Source organism: Epargyreus clarus, unplaced genomic scaffold (genome assembly GCF_041222505.1).
Source record: "Epargyreus clarus isolate Ecla_fem2 unplaced genomic scaffold, WU_Ecla_fem_2.2 ptg000032l, whole genome shotgun sequence".
NCBI lineage: Eukaryota > Metazoa > Arthropoda > Insecta > Lepidoptera > Hesperiidae > Epargyreus > Epargyreus clarus.
The window spans coordinates 10,081,502-10,103,514 of record NW_027332237.1 but is presented as its reverse complement, the minus strand read 5'-3'; the positions used below and the strand labels follow the sequence as shown (position 1 = coordinate 10,103,514).

Below are 22,013 nucleotides of genomic sequence, written 5' to 3'. Positions count from 1 at the left end.
AGGATAATATTATATGTTGATAGCCACTATTACTAGGTTTCCTACCTATATTAAATTCGACAATGTGCCTACTTCTAATATGTACCTACATACAAATGTATAATTTTATTACTGTTAGTGGTTGAACGAAACTAGGGGTAAGTACATAAAAAAACAAAAATCGGACTTTTGAGATAAATATCAAGTAGACAAAAAACGCATATTAGTTATATCCGAGCACAACTGAATGCACCGAAAATTCACGAACCAATCCGAAACTGTGACCGAAACCTTGTTTGGGCCATAACTTGGCCGAATCCGATACTTCGGTCGGTCACTAATTATTGTACCTCTTTATTTTGTCCCTATAGTTTATTACTTTTCTCGTAAACATTTCCTTGTAATGCTTCGATCTTCTTTAAATCTCCTAAGTTCTGGACAGCTTTATCTTTTTGTATTTCTTGGCTTTTCGGCCTGTAAAATATATTAAGTCATTATTTGTTTTGTATGGTACCACCAATTTCAGTTAAATTGTTATGCAAATGGATCTAGATTCGATTTTGGTTCAAATAAATTACTAATTCGGAGAACTACATTTAATAAAGTTTCGAAGTAGATAGGAAATCCACAGTTTTTCCGAAATATCTGGCATTTACAATTCTGGGTAACTGACAAAGGGTGTTTTCGGGAAAAATGAAATATATTGAATTTCACATATAAAATTACTGATAAAATTGAATACGACAGTTACGTATTTACTTTTGATCCGATTATATGGAATTTGTACAGTTTCTAGTCTATTGTGAAAAAAGAAATGTAAAACAGTGGATGGTAAAAATAGTGTGATGTAAAAACTACTTAGGAAAGAACGAATAAACGTAAATATACATTTTTATATAATTTTAATATGCCTACAAAAGATCAACCTTTCACATTTGACTAGAAAGTGTCAAATTTCGATTTAGACGAAACTCGGATAGATTGATTATTGATATCATACAAAGATCTATCTGTTATTTGTTTAACGTATTTCTGTCACTTACTTAGTTTTCAGGAGCAATGAGACAATGTTCCCCAATGGTGCTTCGTAGAACGTCCATACGGCCAAAGAGACAATACTTGAGAATACCGTCACTCCTAATGTGTGTACTATCTGGAAATTTTAATAATGATTGTCTAAAAAGTAGTGATAGTCTGGTGGTTGAAACTCGGCATCTCGAGGGGTCCGAGGTTTGGATCTCAGCGCCGCACTGATTTTTCGTAGTTATGTGCGTATTTCGAGATAGTACACAGTAGTAGTAGTAGAAATTTCGAGTATTTACAGCTTTAACGGTGAACCTGTATACCTGAGAATCTCACGGTTAAACATACTTTACCGAGGCATTCCAGTTAATTACTCAGAGGTAACGGCGCAGCTATATGCGACCACAGTTAGACATCTTATCTTATCTGGGGTTGATTACGGAAGTCCATGGGCAGCAATAGCCACTTGATCAGGTGGACTGCATGCTCGTCTGCTACTCTTATATTATGAAAAAAAAATCGCTCATGTGTAACCACCCTTAGTTATATTGGCTATACCTAAGGCTGGTAACACTAGCGTTAGTAATCATCACTTACCAAGTTAATCAGATCATATTGCAATGGGCTCCTGGTTGCATTTATCCTGTACGTCACTAGTGTGATATGAATTAGGTAAATTCCATACGAAAGTCGACTAATGGGAACCCATGCGGACCAACTAAGGAAGCTGGGGAGGACAGCTGAAAACACCAAAAATACAATTACTGTTGTTGATGTAGTTTAAATTATATTTTAATAGGGTTCCGTACCCAAAGGGTGAAACCTTCGATCACAAATAAGAAGTAGATACACAATCCCATACAAAAATGAACTTCAAAAGTGGCGTCAAACGTGTTTATAAAATTCTAAGCGACAGAATCTAAAATTAATGCAAAATCAACCTTATCACTATTATTTAAAGGTGTTAAAAACTGCTTACCAAAAGCAATAAATTTTTACGACATAAGCTAGCTAGCTGTCATAAGCTATCACTTTGACAGGTTTGTGCACCCAAATGTCTATTTGGGTGCTCTTTTCGTCGCCCCGTTTTTTTGTCGCTAAATGTGTATCTAGTTCTTATTAGTGATCGAAGGGTGAAACCGACTTAGTAATAACTAAGCCTCCGCTGCCTATCCGTCTGTCAAAGGGTAGTATTTAACCGTAACAGTTAGACACTTGAAATTTTTAAAGAGTAAGTATAACGATGGCCGCTATAAAAAACAAATACTAAAAATCAATAAATTTCAATTAAAAAACGTTTTAAAAACAAGCTTTTATTTGTACTAAAATGTAAATAATAATTTTATGGAATTAATAATAAATAATCATCATTATCATCTTTATTATCAACTCATTATTGTCCCACTGCTGGGCACGGGTCTCCTCTCAGAATGAGAAGGATTAGGCCATAGTCCACCGCGCTGGCCAAGTGCGAATTGGTAGACTTTACATAGCTTTGAAAAGTGTTTTTTAAAGATTTCTCAGGTATGCAGGTTTCCTCACGATGTTTTCGTTCACCGTTAAATCATAATAATTAATTTCTAATACGCACATTACTTTGAAAAATTAGAGGTGCGTGGGATTTGAACCTCGGACCCCTCGATCAAGAGGCCGAGTTTCTTAACCACTAATAATAAATAAATATATGTAATTGTAATATTCTAGTAGAGTAGTAATTTATCCAGTATTTAGTAGTAGTGTCATTTATATAAATCAAACTCTGCCTAGGAATGATATATGTTTTTAACATATTAACTATGAGAAAACAGGGTTCATTCTTCTAAATTTATCTAATTCTAGACAGTTAACAGACATCCCCACCGCCAGGCTTGTCTATTTCAGTTACTTTCGCAGCATTATGTCTTATGGCATCCTGCTGTGGGGTAGTGCTGCTGACATAGATTCTATATTTACTATTCAAAAAAGAGCAATAAGGTCATAATATAGTCTGCGACGTGGTTAACATTGTAAAATCCATTTTTTTAAAAGATGTGTGTTATGGAGTTTCTTTCGCCGCTTCTTCTCCATAACGAAACACCTTGTGAAGTGGTGGTAGTTTGACATTCAAAAAGTGCTCTGTAAAGAACCTATTTTGAATAAAAAAAATTGATTTGATTTGATTTGATTCATTAAACATGTGTTAAGTTAGTGTGTTATTCGGATCTTAAAAAAAGTTGTATCTATTTACAACTTACTTAATGAAAGTTGTAATCTCAAAGGTAGCAAAAAATACAAATGCCGCTATTTCTTGCTGCTACTGAGTATACCTGCATGCCTGCGAGATCTCTAAAAAGGTTTTGAAATGTATGCGAAGTTTACTAAGTTGTAGGATTGACCATAGGGCCTAAACCTTTCTTACTTTGTAACTCTCTCATGCCCAGCAGTAGAATGCTGGGTTATTGATTACTCTAGAAACTTATTTTAACAATACTTACGTAAAGTTCCATACTCGCATAACATGACCAAAATGGCGATAAAACCAGCCCAAATTATACGTTTCAGCGAAACATATAATGCCACTACAAAAGCAGTATTGCCTTGTCGGGCTATCGTGTCGGATGCAATGAAAAACTCCACAAACATCACCAGGAGAACACAGAGACTCAGTATGGAGAATTTCTGAAAATATAAAAAATCATGCTACAACCGCACTTGCCGAAACAGCCATTCTGTAAACGTACAAATATGTGGACGTGTTACAAGAACTTGCGACAAATACCCAAATTGCAAGGAAATTGTCCGACTCTTGGATCGGCTAAGTACTTGCAAGCCTACACAAACCAAGGCAAACTCTATCCGCACGTTTGAATTTGTAACGGTTTGTTGAGGTTTGGCAATCGTGCTGACACGGTATCACATAACTTATACATAGGACATCTTTGTTGCAACTAAAATCAGGTCCAAAAACATCCCACCTCTTAGATTAAAACTAACTATGCACACACACAAAATTTCATTGAGATTAGTTGAATGATTTTGGAATTTAGTATGTACGATAATTTTTTACCCCACATTAATAATTAATTAATTAATATAATATTATAAAGAGGAAAACGTTTGTTTTTTTTGATTTTAATGAATAGGCTCAAAAACTACTGGACCGATTTTAATAATTCTTTCACCATTCGAAAGCTACTCGTACATTATCCACGAGTAACATAGGCTATATTTTATATGAAACAATAATATATTTGATAAATAGATTTCGAGGCGCTACAAAGTTTGCCGGGTCAGCTAGTAATTAATAATTATGTACCTTGTTTCATTTCTAAATCAAGTTTATAAATTTTGTAAGAATAAGATTTATAATTACTTATTCACTACACACAGGGACGAAGTTGAAATGAAATAAAAACACGATGCGTTGAAATTGTTAAGTAATATGTTACCTTTGATAGGATATTTCTATGATTAACTGGGTTGTATATGGACATCAGATAGCCCAATGCTACACCGACCAGGTACGACCCTCCACGATAATGGGTGGGCGCATACAACGGATTTCCTAACAGCGAATCCTTGTAATTATCCAATAATCTGAGAACAAGACAATGTGAAAACAATATTAGTATAACATGAAAAAAATGTAATACAAATTGAATTGGAAGATGGAAAATTTTAACTTCAGAATTAACAAATAATTATAATCCAAAAATCAAGATTATCATCGCTACATAGCATAAAACAAAGTCGCTTTCTCTGTCCCTATAGCCCTATGTATGCTTAAATCTTTAAAAATACGCAACGGATTTTGATGCAGTTTTTTTTGATAGATAGAGTAATTCAACAGGAAGGTTTACTATACTAGAAAAACACTGATCATTTTACAGATTTCGTAAATAAATACATTTTTGGGCTTACATGGCAACTGCTGGCTGAACCCTACAAGATAAATTAAAATAATGTTCTACAGTATTGTACACCTTGAAAATATCTACAAATAAGTCTGGGATGGCATATGTCTATCTTTGTTGCGTACTCCACAATAACTGATAGTTCACTACGAAAAAAATAGACACTTACTATAATTGAAGTTTTGGTAAATCTGACTATAACTAAAATACTTCTTTAGCACAATAAAAGATTATGTTACAATTGAATGAGATTGGCAACTCTTAAATCAACACAGTTTTTTCCTAGATGCAAGTGTTATCAAAGCTGAGTTAGCATCAGGTTGCGTATTTTCTCAGAAAAAAATCCCAGAATCTCCTCTCCAATTTAATCCTTTAATTGACTCTTAATCAGCGGCGAGAAGACATTATAAGATGCTATTTTAGACCAATAGTGGCTAATAACGACTTAATCTATTAAGGTTAATGATAGTTGCAGATAAACAAGGAGGCAATTTTACTGAAAACGCTAAGAAATGTTTTAAAATAAAAAAAGATTACCGAAAATCTGGTGGTATTACTGATAAGTCGCGGTGTGTAAATGCAAATGCTGCTGGCAGGACTATAGAAGCTATGAAACTAGTCAGAAAGAACAGAAGCCCAAACTTTCTGCTCTTAGTAAACACCCAGGCTATCATCGTCCCGAGAACTGTCAGTTGGAAATCGCAGGAAACTGACCAGAGAACAGGATAGCACTGAAAGAAAATATATATAAATTAGAAATAGCAGCAGATATCACTACAAAGTGGTAGAATTCTTTGTTGTTTGACTCCAGAGGCATCGCCACCACACCTATGCCTAATAAAAGCATTGTTAAGCGCTACTGTGTTCTGATTTGAAGGGTTTGGTAAAGGAGACATTTACTCGTATTTCTCATTACTTTTTCTACTTAGTCACCTGTGGCTGATCTCAGGTAGGAATCTGATCTTAACTGAGGCAGATTTCAAATATCTATGGGCGGCAGTAGCCACTTACCATGTACTGCATACTTATCTGTTACTCCTTTATTATCTTATATATAAAATTCTCGTGTCACAATGTTAGTTACCGTACTCCTCCGAAACGGCATTACTAATTTTCACCAATTTTTATATGCATATTCAGTAGGTCTGAGAATCGGCTACTATCTATTTTTCATACTACTAAGTAATAAGGGTTGTTCGCCTTCATTTTGACTTTTCTTCATTTATATGGCAACACAAAGTTTGCCGTGTCAGCTAGTAAAAATCATATTAGAATTCTGATCTTACCATATTCTCAGGGCGCATGTAATTTTGAATCATCAGAAAAACGTCGAACCAGTGTTGATCGCAAACATCCGATTCTTTTTGGAAGAAATCATTTCTCACTGGTCCTTGTATTACATGATTTAAGCCTCTAAACGCTAATAACAGTATTATGCTCACGGGAATTATTAACCTGAAAGTAGAATCTTACATCAATTTTCACATTTTTCTTACATCAATCACCGAATGCCAGTTTAAAGTTACTATTTACAGTAACTATAACAATTATTTTGACAGTGATGGATTGTAACAATTTTGTGTTACAAGTTATTTGTTATTAACGTTTAATCGACGTTAATATGGAAATTGTAGACAGTGATAGCCTTTTTTTTTTTTTTTTTTTGTTGACCATGACCATGACCATGGGAGTGACGCTGGGTTATGTGGGATTTTTACCGCACTAAAATCCCCCCTGTGGCCGTCCTCAGCGTTTTGTGGAGGACTCCGCGATTTCCAAGGGAACACAACCGGAGTCCTCCTAAAGTGATGTCCTTCTAAGACAGTGATAGCCTAGTGGTGGAAACTCAGCCTCTCTATCGAGGCGTCCGAGGTTCAAATCCTAGGCACCTATGATTTCTCAAAGTTATGTGCGTATTAGATATTAATTATCACTTGCTAAACGGTGATGGAAAACATCGTGAGGAAACCTACATACCTGAGAGATTTGTAACAAAAAAAAATCAAAGGTATGTGGAGTCTTCAATACGTACTTGGCCAGCACAGTGGACCGTGGCTTTATCCTTCTCACTATGAGGGGAGATCCATGCCCAGCAGTGGGACAGTAATGGGTCGATGATGATGGTGATGAATATGGAAATTGACATAAACGAAGTGTGTAGCTATGACGTCATGTGAATCATAACTAAAATGATGCCCATCAATTGCTTAGCTGTAGACTGACGGTTGATAAGGCTTTTGTTAATTTTAAGATGCCAACCAGCTTAAACGTTACTTTAACTAATGCCATAAGTTTCATAATGACTTTAATTATATTAATCATCATTATTAACATAATTATAATGTAATTTTAACATTTTGCATGCTTCCCTAAAGCTAAGTGTGAGGAAAATTGTTAATATTCTTATCAACCCAGATTGTATCACATTTAAAAGCAAATAAATTAATATGAATATGATCATACCTGAAGTACCGCTTCACTAATACTTTCAAAGGGTTGAAAGTTTTAAATCCATTGTGTGCTAAACCTTTTATCAACAAAAAGCCAGACATGAACAGAAATGTGTCTACAGCAACTTCCAAGTGTAAAAACATTGTTAGCTTTTTCGGTTCAAAATCCTGAAAAAGAATATGTTTATAGCAAACCACCAGTATCAATCATCATTCAAACATCATCATCAGTCATCATTCTAATCATCAATCAAACAATCATCATCGTCAACCCATTACAGTCTCACGGGACGCGGGTCTTCTATCAGAATGAGAAGGATTAGGCCACCGCGCTGGGCAAATGCGTATTTGCAGACTTCACATACCTTTGATTTGTTTTTAATTTTTCATGCAAGTGATCCTTCATTTCTAATGGTTAAGAAACTCGGCCTCTTGATCCAGGTCTCCGAGGTTCAAGTCCCAGGCAATTCGCACTTGGCAGGCTCGGTGGATTATGCCCTAATCCTTCTTATTCAAAGAGGAGACCAGTGCCCAGGAGTGAGACAGTAATAGGTTGATGATGAATTAGTTTCTAATAAAAAATATGGAGTCCCTTACAACAGAAAAACTGACCTTATCAAGACGTATGCTATTGGTGACTCCTAAAGTGGTAGTTAGTATCCATATATGGAATAAGGTGATACAGAAACATGCCATCACTCGTATCCCGAATAAGGGTCCAATATCATCCTCTGTTACTTTACTCAGGAATTGGAGGTTCCTTGGAATATAAAACGCGTTGAAGTAGGCCATTCCTGGAAAAATGATGTTCGATTTGGTAAAGATGAGTTTGATGAAAGATTTGCTGAAGAACATTAAGAATTTGAAGAACATTTCTTGAAGAAAGTTTGATGGTATGGAGAATGGTCCGGGAAAGAGATCGGGTGTAAAATCAATGTCTCGTTTGCATTGCCTTATAAAGAAATCTCGAAGAGACTTACGTAATGATTTTGGCTTTAGTCGAAAGTGTGCCACATACTAGGGTTGTTTTTGGGTGCCATGGACAATAACAAGCCACGTAGAACAGATAGCAGATATTTAAAAGATTTGCCCTAGGTCTGGGTGTTTTTGTATTCGTCTTTATTTTTGTTCATGGCATCCCACATACAGGAAAATATATTGTGAGGCTTATAGTGTGAAAAACATTATGGCTGACCGAGGATCCGAAAGTTTCTACATGTTAATGGCCCGTAAACGCTTTAAACAAAAATTAAAAATATATATTACCGTTGGAGCCCAATCCTTTATGATTTACGTATGACGTGGACACAAGGGACAAAATTATAAAAAATGCTACCAACGACCTGCAAAATAAATACATCATATAATTATTAATTACATGTCCGTGGATTTGTGTTTGTAAAATTCAAAATGTCAATAGATAGACTGTTTTTTTATATAATATAGGAGTAGCAGACGAGCATGCAGCCCTGATAGTAAATGGATACTACCGCCCATGGAGATCTGTAATCAACCCAGATAAAATTAGGTTTAACTACCTGAGGTTTTCCACAGATGCACTCTTGAGGACTAAGCTGCAATTCCTCGGAGAAATATGTCTCCCCGACCACAGTATCACACCCTTCAAACCAGAACACAGCAGCGCATAACACTGCTGTTATAACGCAGATATAAGTACAGGTAGATATAGGTATAGGTGTGGCTGCCTGTATAGGAGTGGAACAGAGAGTTCAACCACCTTCAAACATTTTATTTATTATAGGTACTTAGTTATTTACACACATTATTTATTTACATAAAGTTGCATTTTATAAAAAAGCCTTTTTTATTCACTATTTCCAAATTGATTAATATGTTTTCTAGGTAAATATGTGATCACTAGAATATTGCATGATAATATAATTAATAAATACATTGCTAAAAATACCGAAAAATTTTAAGTCTATGAAAAAAACGGAACAGAATAAACTCCGTGGCAAAAACCCCTTTATGCTGGCTTTCCACGGACCGCAATACAAAACAATTATGGACCGTGGGAAACCGGAAATTATTTAAATTGATAAATTAGAATATGAAGTAATTGTCAAATATCGATCTCTGATACAACAGTAGATAGATTGATTATTAAAATCGGTTAGAAGCAAGGTGATCAACCTCGAGTCCTGTCCTGTTTCGGGCCCATAACAAATGACTAGTGACCAATTACCATATAAATAAATCGCCACACATTAATATCACGTGTATTCTGTATATGATTTGAATATGAACTTGGTAAATTGAATAGATTAATGGATTTATTGATTTGTTAATAGGCAAAACATTCGATAGATTGATTATTAATAATGAGTGTTATGTTTAATTGTCGATCTTTGATTAGCAAAATATTGTATATAATAATATGTATAGTGCTAGAATATGGTTCGACTCCGGTACCACAGCCACACCTATTTCTGCCTTATAAAAATAGTGTTAAGCGCTGCTGTGTTCTGGTTTGAAGGGTGTGGTAAGGGAGACATACTTTTCCGAGGCGTTCCAGCTTAGTAGCGGCGCGTCTGTAACCGACCTTAGAAAGGAATTTAATATTATCAGGGGTTTGTTACAGACTAGTTTATAGCAAACGAACAAACAGACAAACAAACTTACATTGGCATTTATAATATAAGTTACAATTAAATGAAATACACCCAAACAAATACAATCACCATATAAAATAAATCGCAACACATTCGTATCACGTGTTATTTATAAATATAAATGAATATTTGCCTGTATGATCTTTATAGAATCGTAAAAAATGATAAATCTGATCATGCGATGATCTTTAGCAAATTTGTTGTGCATGAGTCCATGAAAGTTGGTACAACCAATTTTCGACGGATGGCGCTATTGTCCTTCCATAAGGTACATACTGTCAGTTATATTTCTTTAAAACGCGGGCGAAGCCGTGGGCAATACTAGTCTACACTAATATTATAAAGAGGAAAACTATGTTTGTTTGTTTGGTTAAACTACTGGACCGATTTTAAAAATTCTTTCACCATTCGAAACCTACATTATCTACGAGTAACATAGGCTATATTTTATATGAAACTAGCTGACCCGGCAAACGATGTGCTGCCATATAAATAAAAAAATGTTAAGGGTGAACAACCCTTATCATTTACGGGTTTGAAAAATAGATACAATATTTGAAACTGCGATGGTAGCGAAATCTGTCGAATCCAATGTGAAACATTCCAAAATTAACAATTACTTACGAATTAAAAATTAATAAAAAAAACCATTTCCCACGGACTAAATTGTGAATCTAAACCATTCTCAAGTCCCCTTGAACACACAAACAAATTTCATCAAAATCAGACCAGTCGATTAGGAGGAGTTCAGTGACATACACACTCACATAAGAAATATATATATAAAAATATATTTTATAAATAGATTTTGAGGCATATTTTATAAATAGATTTTGTGCAAAGTTTGCCGGGTCAGCTAGTCAACATATAAAATAAACCGCCATACATTAACATCACGTGTTATCCTGTATGTAATTTGAATTTGAATCTGTTAAATTGAATAGTTAATGTTAGACCTATTAGCGATTTTAGAGTATTGACCTTGATGATAGTTTGCGGTTTTGTGGCATCTGTTAGGAATTTATAGTTATAGAAATAAAACTGGAGTGTCAGTTTGTTTGTACTACAGCAACATAGGTTAAAAAACTCAGTCACATATTTATTATTTATGATATACTTATTAGATTATTATATACTATTTATTATCGAGGTGTACGAGGTTCATTCAAATCTTTATTACCCTTGATTTTACATTATGAGATTTATGTTATGTCAAAAGTATGTAGGGTTGTACAAATGTACATGTACATGTAAGTCTAACAAAAAACAGTTATTAAATTTTTTCGTACCATTCGGGTAAGTTGAAAACGTTGGAACTAATTTTGTCTAGACTTTTATAAAGTATACACTTACGAGACTTTTATAAGGTTTATGTCAGAAAAAATACTTTTATTTTAAGTATAAAAATAATTAGGGTTGCGCGCAGAAGATTAATTCGGCGCCGACATAGGACATCGCTAATGCCAATTTGTATCGGTCAGTGAAAAAAAGTTACTTTATTAACATAACAATGTTACCAAATTTTAATAATACTGTAACAATTTATTTGTACTTTCAACATAAAGTAAAAAAATCAACTATATTTATATGTGTTCCGGAAATACCGTGGAAGGAGAGCACCCCCGGAAGTCACCAGACCCGCGTCTCACGTCGCCGCAAACACGTGATTTAGTTATAAGTATATATTAGTATGTATGTTAGTCTGTAAGGTATATATGATATGGACCTCTGTATTCAATATCATCTCAATAATAATATATCAATTATACTTTTGTATCTTTGTCTATATTGTCTGAAATAAATGATTATTATTATTATTATTATATTACTTTTTAAACGCGGGTGACACCGCGAGAGACTCGTATGTGTAACACACATACATATGTCACTACTAAAACGTGGATATAGAGCTAAAACCTAATAAGTATAAATTGTTACTTTTGAATTTTTTATTAATAAAATAAAATCATTAAATGGAATATTTATATTAAGGAAGATGTTATCAAAAATGTTTTTTGAATTTTCGGTCGTCAATGTGGTTTTCTAAAACACATTAAAAGGATACCGGTTTATGGGAATTTACCCTGAGATGAAATAAATTATTGTAATTTGTGAATCTAGTTGGTAGTGGCATGGCAAACTTCAGTATGACTTTACTCAATACGATATGTTAGGGTTCGTACACAAAACTGCGATGCGACGTCGCATCGCAAAAATCTGCGAGCTCCCTCGACGCATCGCAAGAACTTGCGAATTGATTCGCATCGCACAGTGGTTGTTGTTGTTGGTCACCCTGAGAGACGCTACGCCGCACGATATCGCATCGCAGCAATTCGCATCGCAATTTTCTGCGTTGCGAATTCACATCGCGTCGCATCGCAGTTTTGTGTTCGAGCCCTTAAAGGTGGTAGAGTTTTATGCGCGGAACCCTAATTATTTTTAATAAAAGTTAATATTATACTGCTCCTAGCTAACTGTCAGTGAAAATTCTGCCAAAATCGGACAACTACAATTACATAATATTTTTTGTTCCTCATCACTTATAGGGTCTTAGCATTTACTCTCGATAATTGAATAAGGTCTTGTTCGCATAAATTAAATTGAAGTGTTGACATTAATTGATAATATGATTATTGATTATACATAAAAAATGGATGCTGGGAATCTTATGCGATCCATTTTGACTGATCATATTATAAGCTTTTAATTAATTTGTCTTATTAGTTATATTAGTTTATGCCCCAATACATGATTATTAAAGCAATTCTAAATACAATGTGCCGAATGCTCAGTCGTTTTAGCATGCGATACGCGTAGCGGAGCGGTCCCCATACCGGTCTGACGCGCAGAGGGTCCCGGGTTCGAATCCCGGCCAGACAGATATCTAAATGACGAATTTTGGTTTCTGTTTCTGGGTCTGGGTGTTTGAATATTTTTATGTGTGTGTCTATCGCACCTAGCGTTTTAGGTTTAGACCTCTTTGTTGTTCAACTTTGGGGTCACCATTGCACCCAAATGGTTTAAAAACAATTTGGGCATTGGGCATTTTTGGATGGTAAAAAATCATAGAACCCACTGTTAACGTAACCAACACCAGAACAGAAATACATATGCATGTTGGCATTTTTTGAGACGGGAAAAAATCATTAAAATTATTAAGTTTTCATTTCTGTCGGCACTTCCGGAGTGCCACTGTTTTTTTTTTGTCTCTTATAGACTTTTAGCACTTGCTTCCGATAGTATAATTATAGCTATTCACATAAATTAAATTAATGTGTAAACTTGATATGAAAAAATACACAAAAAATGTAGGCTGGTATATGTTATGAGATCGTTAAACTTCTACAATATTGATCTTGACCTTGACATACCTATTTAAATATTTTTTCAATGAGATTTATTTTAATCAATCCAGTTTGGCTTAATTAGTACGTTCACACTTGTAGATATATATAACTTGAATTAACTTGTTTTATTAGTTCCCATAGATTAGTAAAGATTACTCACTTCTAACAAGAAAATGTAACCAGTTTTGACCCTTGAAATTGTCACTGTAATCTATCTTCATGTTTAAAAAATATAGTTTTTAGATCATTTTCGAATGAAACGATATTTTTCCGCACTTTTTCTTCGATTTCATGTTTTTGCACCACTGATCTACGCATGACGGCCACGTGACGTAAATTACACCATGACAGCCATTAAATGGCTGACAGAATTGTCAGCCGTTTAATAGCCGTTTAATTACAAGGCGGTGAGATATCTATACTTATCTACGATAACTCCTATGCATGTTTGTTCGCATGTATGTTGTTCGTTCTATTTGTCTGTATGTGTATGTGTGATGTTTAGCCGGCATTCTAAATTCAATATGGCAGTCCGAGCTTTAAGGTGGTAGAACTCTTTGTGGGTGGATTCCGAAGGCACCATTGCCACCACTGTAACCGCCACACTTGTTTTTGGTATACAACAGTGGTAAGTACTGCTATGTTCCGGTTAGAACCGTTGTCCGAGACGTTCCAATTTAGTCCTCAGGGATAGCGCACCATTTTTTTTTGTTTTCGAGGGGGAAACCTTCAAAAGGTACCCGACGACGTGGGAGCGACGCCGGGTCATGTGGGATTTTTACCGTACTAAAACCCCCCCGGTGGCCGTCCTCAGCGCTTGGTGGAGAACTCCGAGATCTCAGGGATATCGCACCTGTGGCCGACATCACATGGGACTTTTATCTTATCTAGGGTTGGTGCGGATTTCTATGGACGGCAGTAACAATTTACCATCAGGTGGACTGCATGCACGATTGCTACCTTCATTATAAAAAGACGCTCCTATTATTTTTATGCATCCCCATGATATGAGTATCAAATAAATACATATGCTGATCATCTCGAAAATATGAAAAAGCTTGGTTTTTAAAGTAAGTTTATCATACATTTTTTTATTAGATTTATCTGTAGTACTTACCAAGAGAAATAATATCCAAAATTATAAGCATCTTCAGTTTTACCAGCAATATAACAATTGGAAAGGGAGATTTCCGGTTTATCCACAGCTATGCCTAAGTGGGTTTGCCTGAACATCGAACCCACTAGCTTGCTCACTGAATGGGGCTCGCAGACAACTGGAGCACAGATTCCCCATGCCAGAGTATTGAATTTTAGGTGGTTCTTCGATTTAGCCTAGAAAAAAATCATATTTAATAAGTACATATTTCTTTTTTATTTCTCTTTTTTATATGGGAATAACAGGCGAGGATGCAGCCTACCTGATACCACTTGCTAAGTAGCTACTGCCGCCTATGAACATCTGTAATCAACCCTGGATAAAATTAGATTCCTACCTGAGGTCAGCCACAGATGTGTCTCTACCCCTGGAGGCTGGTAGGTTTCAGAAAAATATGTCTTCCTCATTACACCCTTCAAACCAGAACACAGCGGCGCTTTACCCTTCTGTTACTAGGCAGAAATAGGCGGTGGTGGCCCAGGAGTCGATTTACACGCATAGTGTATTGATTAATTATTAACAATTGCTATAACGGTGAAGGAAAAGATCCTGAGGAAACCTAGACGCCTGTAAGTTCTTCAAGAACGGTCTTAAAGGTGAGTATAGACACATTGTTGGCCAGTGCGGTGGACTATGGCCTGAACCTTTCATTCTAAAAGGGCCCAGAATGGAAATGATTTTAAGTACAGATGTATTGAATATTAAAGTCAAAGGTGGAAAAAAAGTAATCATTATAACATAATCAGTTGTAATTTTTATTCAAAAATAAATCTTAAAAAAAAATGGCGGAAACTTAGTTACCAATGTAATATCTTTGTATATTTACGTGACCTTGACTTAGGTAATTCTGTATTAAACATAATATATTTTAGGCAATCAATCTCAATAATTGGGTCTGATTTATTGATTTGAAGCTTGAACTTATCAATCAGTGACTTTATTTTGATCATCATTTATAATAATAAGATAAAAGGCTGTAATTTATATTTTTATCATGGCAGTGGTATGCGTCGCGTAGATTATAAGACGTGCAACTTAATATTAACCAAGTCGTCGTCAACGAATTAATATTCCAGTGCTGGGAAAGGGTCTCCTCTCAGAGTCAGAGGGGTCAGAGGTCAGAGTCAAATAACAGATTATAGGGTTTGTGCCATAGTTCTCCACACTAGTCAAGTGTGAATTGGTATACTCTACAAATCCTTGTATACTTTATAGAACTCATTATGGTTCGACTCCAGCGGCACCACCGCCATACCTATGGCTACTTAATAACATCAGTGTTAACCGCTGCAGTGTTCAGGTTTGAGGGTGTGGTGACGAAGACATACTTTTCCGGCTTTTCAGCTTAGTCCTCAGGGGTAGCGACTCATCTGATCTAAGGTAGAAATCTAATCCAATCTGGGGCTAATTACAGATGTCCATGGGCGACAGTAGCCACCTACCATCACGTGGACTGCAAGCTCATCTGCTATTGTTTTATTATAAAAGGAAAAATAACCAGACAGACTTTCGTATTCACGAAATAATTAATTCGTTTTTATGACTTAAAACAACATTCCCATTAAAATGTGCAAAAAATTTTGAAGTTCAAGGCAATCTGAACCACTGGATCTACGTCAATTTTGACATTGGTTTTTGATAAAATTCTTGTTCTTAAAAAGATAATTTCATGACGTTATTTGGTATTTTCTTTAAATACAACACCAAAATTGACACCATGTTTTTTTATACCACGAACAACGGAATTATTAAGGAATATTAAAAGGTTAAAGGTAGAACCCTTTGTGGTTCGACTCCGGCGGCACCACCGCCACACCTATTTCTACCTCATAAAAGCAACGTTAAGTGCTGCTGTGTTCTGGTTTGAAAGGAGTGATAAGGGAGACATACTTTCCCGAGACATTCCAGCTAGTTCTCAGGGGTCGCTACCCCGTATCTGTGGCTGACCTCAGGTAGGAATATCTCTATCTGGGGTTGATTACAGATGTCTATGGGCGGCAGTAGGCACTTACCATCAGGTGAACTGCATGCTCTACTACTCCTCTTTTATATAAAAGGTAGAACTAATGTTTTTCGACCGGGGTAATAGTAACACATCTATTTTTAGCGTGAAGCAAACGCAAATTCAAATTCAAAACGCGATGTTATCGATCTTAGGTACAACGCCTGAACACTTAAAAAATCAGAGGAAATCGCCCGGGATTCGAACCTCGAACTTTGGCCGGGGATCGAACCCGGAACCTCTTGCGCGTCAGACCGATATGGTGATCACTCCGCTATGGGCGTCATAAACGAACAGTATAAAATGAAAAAAATACCCGAAGATAGTTCTCCACGTGACCAAAAAGGTCCACTTCATCAAGTTTAGAGTCCACTGGACCTAAAGTGATGTGGGCCATGCAGTACTGTGTTCTTAGGTCCGGATGCACCTGCTCCCACGGGAATTCCAGACATTCATCGTAATTCCCATAGTGATTCTTGGACCCATACAATTGACCTACTGGGGTCTGCATTGAGTCCCATACTGAAATAAAAATAAATTATACGTAAAATATAAAAATACATTATGCATAAAGGCAGTGATAGCCTGGTGGTTAAAAAAATAACAAAAAATACAACCGACTTATATAATACTACAAAGCAAAACATTGTTCAAATAAATGTTTGTTTTGTACATAGTTACATGTAGTCGGATATATGTATCTGAAAATGAAATTCTGCCACTCAATAAGGGGGTCCGAGGTTCGAAAAAAGGCGTGCACCTCTGAATTTTCAAAGTTATATGTGTATTAGAAATTAATTATCACTTGCTGCAACGTTACAAGAAATCATATGTGTAGTCCGCGCTAAACTGCTAGTCCGCTTTGAAGTTGTTGCGAGCAGGTGAAGTCATACAATTTGCTATGGCGATTCATTTCTATATTCAGAGCGGACTAGCAGTTTTACGCGGACTATACACACCTCAGAGGTCTAAAAAACAAAACTTATCTAGGGTGTATGAAGTCTTGTCCCTGTAGTACCGGGACCAGAATAGGGCTACGGTATCCCCTGCCTGTCGTAAGAAGCGACTAAAAGGGGCTTTCGGGGTTGCGGGCGGTAAGAGTGGGAGCTCAAACCGTCCAGCAAGCGACCCCGGGAAGGACAGCGGTTTGTGTGGTCGCATATCGCTGTAATCACCAGGGGATGTGAGAGTAGTGTAAATTGCTCCCCCCAGGGCAGGGCATCGCGTTAGGAGGACTCTGGTTGTGTTCCGTTGGAGATCCCGGAGTTCTCCACCAAACGCTGAGGACGGCCACCGGGGGGGTTTTTAGTGCGGTAAAAATCCCACATAAGCCGGCGTCACTCCCATGGCGTCGGGTACCTTTTGAAGGTTTCCCCCTCGTCAACAAAAAAAAAAAGTGTATGAAGTCTATCAATGCGTACTTGGCCAGCATGGTGGACTTGTACTGAACCCCGCTGAGAGGAGACCCGTGCGCAGCAATGGGACAGTAATGGATTGAATGACGATAATAATAGTTTCTTTTTAAACTCATACATTTTCACACATCAGATAAATAATATTTTTTGTTGTTTTTAGTATCAACATTATAATGATAATTTAATATATGATTCACATATATTAAATTATCATTATAATGTTGAGAGTATAATTTAATTGAGTATTATAAATACAAAATGAATACAATTAACATTTCATTTATTTTAAGATTATTTGAAAAATTATAATAATTTTATTATATATTTTTTATAACGGATTAAAATGTGGAACTTGCATCCTGTGTATGTTTTTTTTACATGTATTTTATTTTCGGTATTGTTATTCGAATTTGGTAGGTATTGTTCAAAATTTCTATAGCTGCTCTTACATTAATTAGGCAGAAAAGTGAGACCCAAAGAAAGCAATAAAATGTTTTTAAAAATGCCTTCGTCTACTGTGGATGGGTTTGAATGGGATGGGATTTGATGGGGGATTTTTAAGGAATTAAGTGGAGGCTTAGTATTAGAGTTCCTTTACTCTTTGCCTATGTAAGCTTAAAATAACCATATGACGTTTTCTTCACTCATATCTGGAATCAACTGTGTCGGTTCCATGAATGTACACATAGACAAATATACAAACACCCAGACCCGAAAGATATCTAAATTCATTATTCAGATATGTCTGACCGGGGATCGAATCCGGAACTCACCGGACGTCATATATGAGAAGATGTATACTTACTCCTAGTGCCAGTGATAGCCTAGTGGTTAAGAAATTCGGCCTCTCGAATTAGGGGTCCGAGGTTCAAATCCCAGGCACGCACCTCTGATTTTTCAAAGTTATGTGCGTATTAGAAATTAATTATCACTTGTTAAACGGTGAAGGAAAGCATCGTGAGGAAAACTGCATACCTGAGAGATTTATAAAAAAAATCTTATATGTATGTGTAGTCTACCAATACGCACTTGGCCAGCGCGGTGGGCTATGGCTTAATCCTTCTCATTATGAGGGGAGACCCGTGCCCAGCAGTGGGACGGCGATGAGTTGATGATGATGATACTTACTCCAAGTAGCCCAAGTAGTGGAGTTCTGAACGTTCAGTAGAATCTTTTCCAACTGCTTTAAGCATGTCGCTTCTTCTTTCCCCCATTTCTGGCTTTGAAGGTCTTCTATCAACGTGTCTAAGTAACCATATCTCTCAATAGGATTCTTCTTAACGTTTTTGGGTGAAGAATTCGAAGAAACATTTACTGAAACTAGATTTGATTTATGATAGTAGTTTAATCTATAAGGTAGAATAAAATTGATTGACACCTAGAATATTTTTTACATTTTTTTAATAGACATGTTTGAAGGTGGTAGAAGCCTTTGTGGTCCGACTACGACGGCACCACCGCCACACCTATTTCTGCCTAATAACAGCAGTGTTAGGCGCTGCTGTGTTCCGGTTTGAAGGGTGTGGTTAGGGAGACAGACTTTTCCGAGGCGTTCCAGCTTAGACCTCAGGGGTAAAATAGGTGTGGTGGTGGTGCCTCCGGAATCAAACCGAAAGTTCTGCCACAAAAGTCGATTACATGGTTCTAGAAGGCTAGCCATTAGAAGGCTAGAACTTCATATTCATAATTTTGTATAACTAGCATACCTAATTGCAATTAGCATACTAATGCATAGCAGAAACAAAACAATGGTAATAAACACACCGTGAAGTTTTGTATGTATGTATGCATTTGTATGAACCTTTGTATGAACATTTTGTTTGAACAGTGTATGTGGACGGCGAAATCAAAAACTATAACGAGCGAAATATGCTGAATGGAGTTAGGATTTCCATTTTTATGAAAGCAAAAATGCATCATTACTATTAGATTTAAAACTTTGAAAAAAGAAACAATCTGTGTTATTCCACTATGGCATATGGTCGCTCATAAGGAGCTTTTTATAATATAATACAAAAATTCAGACGCACAGGAGCATGCAGTCGACCTGATGGTAAGTGGCCACTGCCACGCATGGACATCTGTAATCAACCCCAGAGAGGATTAGATATTCCTACCTGAGGTCGGCCACAGATGCACATCTACCCCTGAGGACTAAGCTGGAAAGCCTCGGAAAAGTATTTGTCTCGTATCACACCCTTAGAATCTGAACACAGCAGCGATTAACAGTTAACTTACATTCAGAGAAGCTTTCCGTAATTTGAAATTTATTAAAACTTTCCAAAGTGTGATCCTTAGAAACCATACTACTCGTATATTATGATCGCGCAGGTTCAGTATATTATGATCGCACAGGTTGTATTTTTTTTAAATGAATCCGTTCGATTCTCGGCTAATCAAATATTTTTTTAAATGAAATTATGCAGGTTTATTTTTTAACAAAATCGGTCTCTTAATTCCTTTCAGCATTTTGATGTGAAACATCTATAGCCGCACGTAAATCCGATTTCTGGCGTGGCGACGCATGCCATGGCGGCGCGTCGCCATGCGCAATCGACTGTGCGATTCTCTCCCACTCGACCTGGCGTTAAGCCATCAATAAATTCGTAAATTTTTGTATTTAATGAAAATAAATGTTTATTCAATAAAAATCGTTATCTGGAAAAAAATCGTAATATTTTATTTTATCATTATGACATATTTAGTTCCTATCACAATATGTTCTTTTCTGCATATTACTTTTACAAAATAATGTCGATGTTTCACATCTGCCAGGCGTCCCGTGACCGCTCACATATTTTTATTTTTTTTTAAAAAGAAAAACACTAAACGATAAAATCAAATAAGACTTACCCAATACAGAAAATATTATCCCGAAAATATTGGACTTCATTGCAGGAGATGGCACGAATAAATATATTATTTTTAATAAATAATATATGTCACAAGTGAGACATGTATGTCCTAACGCGGTTGTACCAGAAACTAAATCTTCATAGGCTATAGTTTTAGGGTAAGTTACGAATGGTCAAGTGTGACAGGTGTACGTAGAAGGGTTCCGTAATATTAAACAATATATAAAATAGTTAATATATAAAATTTTCGAATCTTGAAGTTTTACCAATTTCTTTTTTATTGTATTCAGCCTATTTTTTATGTTATTAGATTTTTTTTCTGAAAATTTTAATTAATAAAGTAATTGAGATAGGATTTTGATTACCTTGGAAACGGTTTCGCTCTTTAAGTAGTTAAATATTTTAAGGGACTCAAGCAGCCAAAAACCACTTAACTTCGATTTTCAATAAGAAATAAATAGAAAACTATCTAATTATTTATTTGTTTATTCGGAAACCCAATAGCGTTACATTTAATGATAAGAATATGATACAATTTGTTGTTTATAATATGGTTAATGGCCATAAATTGATTGCACTTATAATAATAATTATAATAATAATAATTATAGTAAGGACATCAAACTTAATAAACTTAATAAGTTAACTTAAATAGTTTTAAACTTAAATACTCGTAATATTAAGGTGCATTTACTTGTCTTTGTTTGTGTGTGTTGTGTGTGCGTGTATGTGTTGTATGTGTGAGTGGATGCATTTATTATTGTTATGATAGTTTAATATTTTTAATGGCATTTTTAAGTTTAAGTATAAACTATTTTTAGTATTTTAATTAATATAATATGCTAATTTTATTAGATATTAACAAAATATGTACATAAACATAATTAAGCCACAAAAAGAAAACAATATTTGTTGTGAAAAACTATTGAATATAATTATATTTTATGACTATTTCAAGACTTCCACACGTTTATCAGTTTAAAGTGTCACCTAAAATAATCTATTTATTCATTTACTGAATCCACAGCTTAATTTATTCATAATATCTAATATTTAATAAACATTAAAGTAATAGCAAAAAATGGATTTATATTTTATTTTATAGATACAGTCACTAAATAGGTAATCATCAGCAACCCATTACTGTCCCACTGTTGTGCACGGGTCTCCTCTCATAATGAGAAGGATTAGGCCATAGTCCACCGCGCTGGCTAAGTGCGTGAAGTCTACCATTCACATACCCTTGAGATATTTTTTTAT

General features: G+C 35.6%; 1 protein-coding gene across 1 annotated transcript; it reads right to left on the bottom strand.

Annotated features, from left to right (window-relative positions):
* Positions 1–25: 25 nt before the first annotated feature.
* LOC140755159 (O-acyltransferase like protein-like) lies at positions 26–20,864 on the bottom strand. Its single transcript, XM_073090369.1, has 14 exons — positions 20,752–20,864; positions 19,027–19,218; positions 16,800–17,005; positions 14,443–14,657; positions 8,612–8,688; positions 7,958–8,139; positions 7,359–7,513; positions 6,182–6,350; positions 5,433–5,626; positions 4,431–4,578; positions 3,477–3,660; positions 1,600–1,742; positions 1,023–1,132; positions 26–453 (listed from the first exon to the last, which is right to left on the bottom strand). The coding sequence occupies exons 1-14, from the start codon at positions 20,789–20,791 to the stop codon at positions 345–347; spliced, it is 2,124 nt and encodes a 707-aa protein (XP_072946470.1). The 5' UTR covers positions 20,792–20,864; the 3' UTR covers positions 26–344.
* Between the last annotated feature and the right edge of the window lie 1,149 nt (positions 20,865–22,013).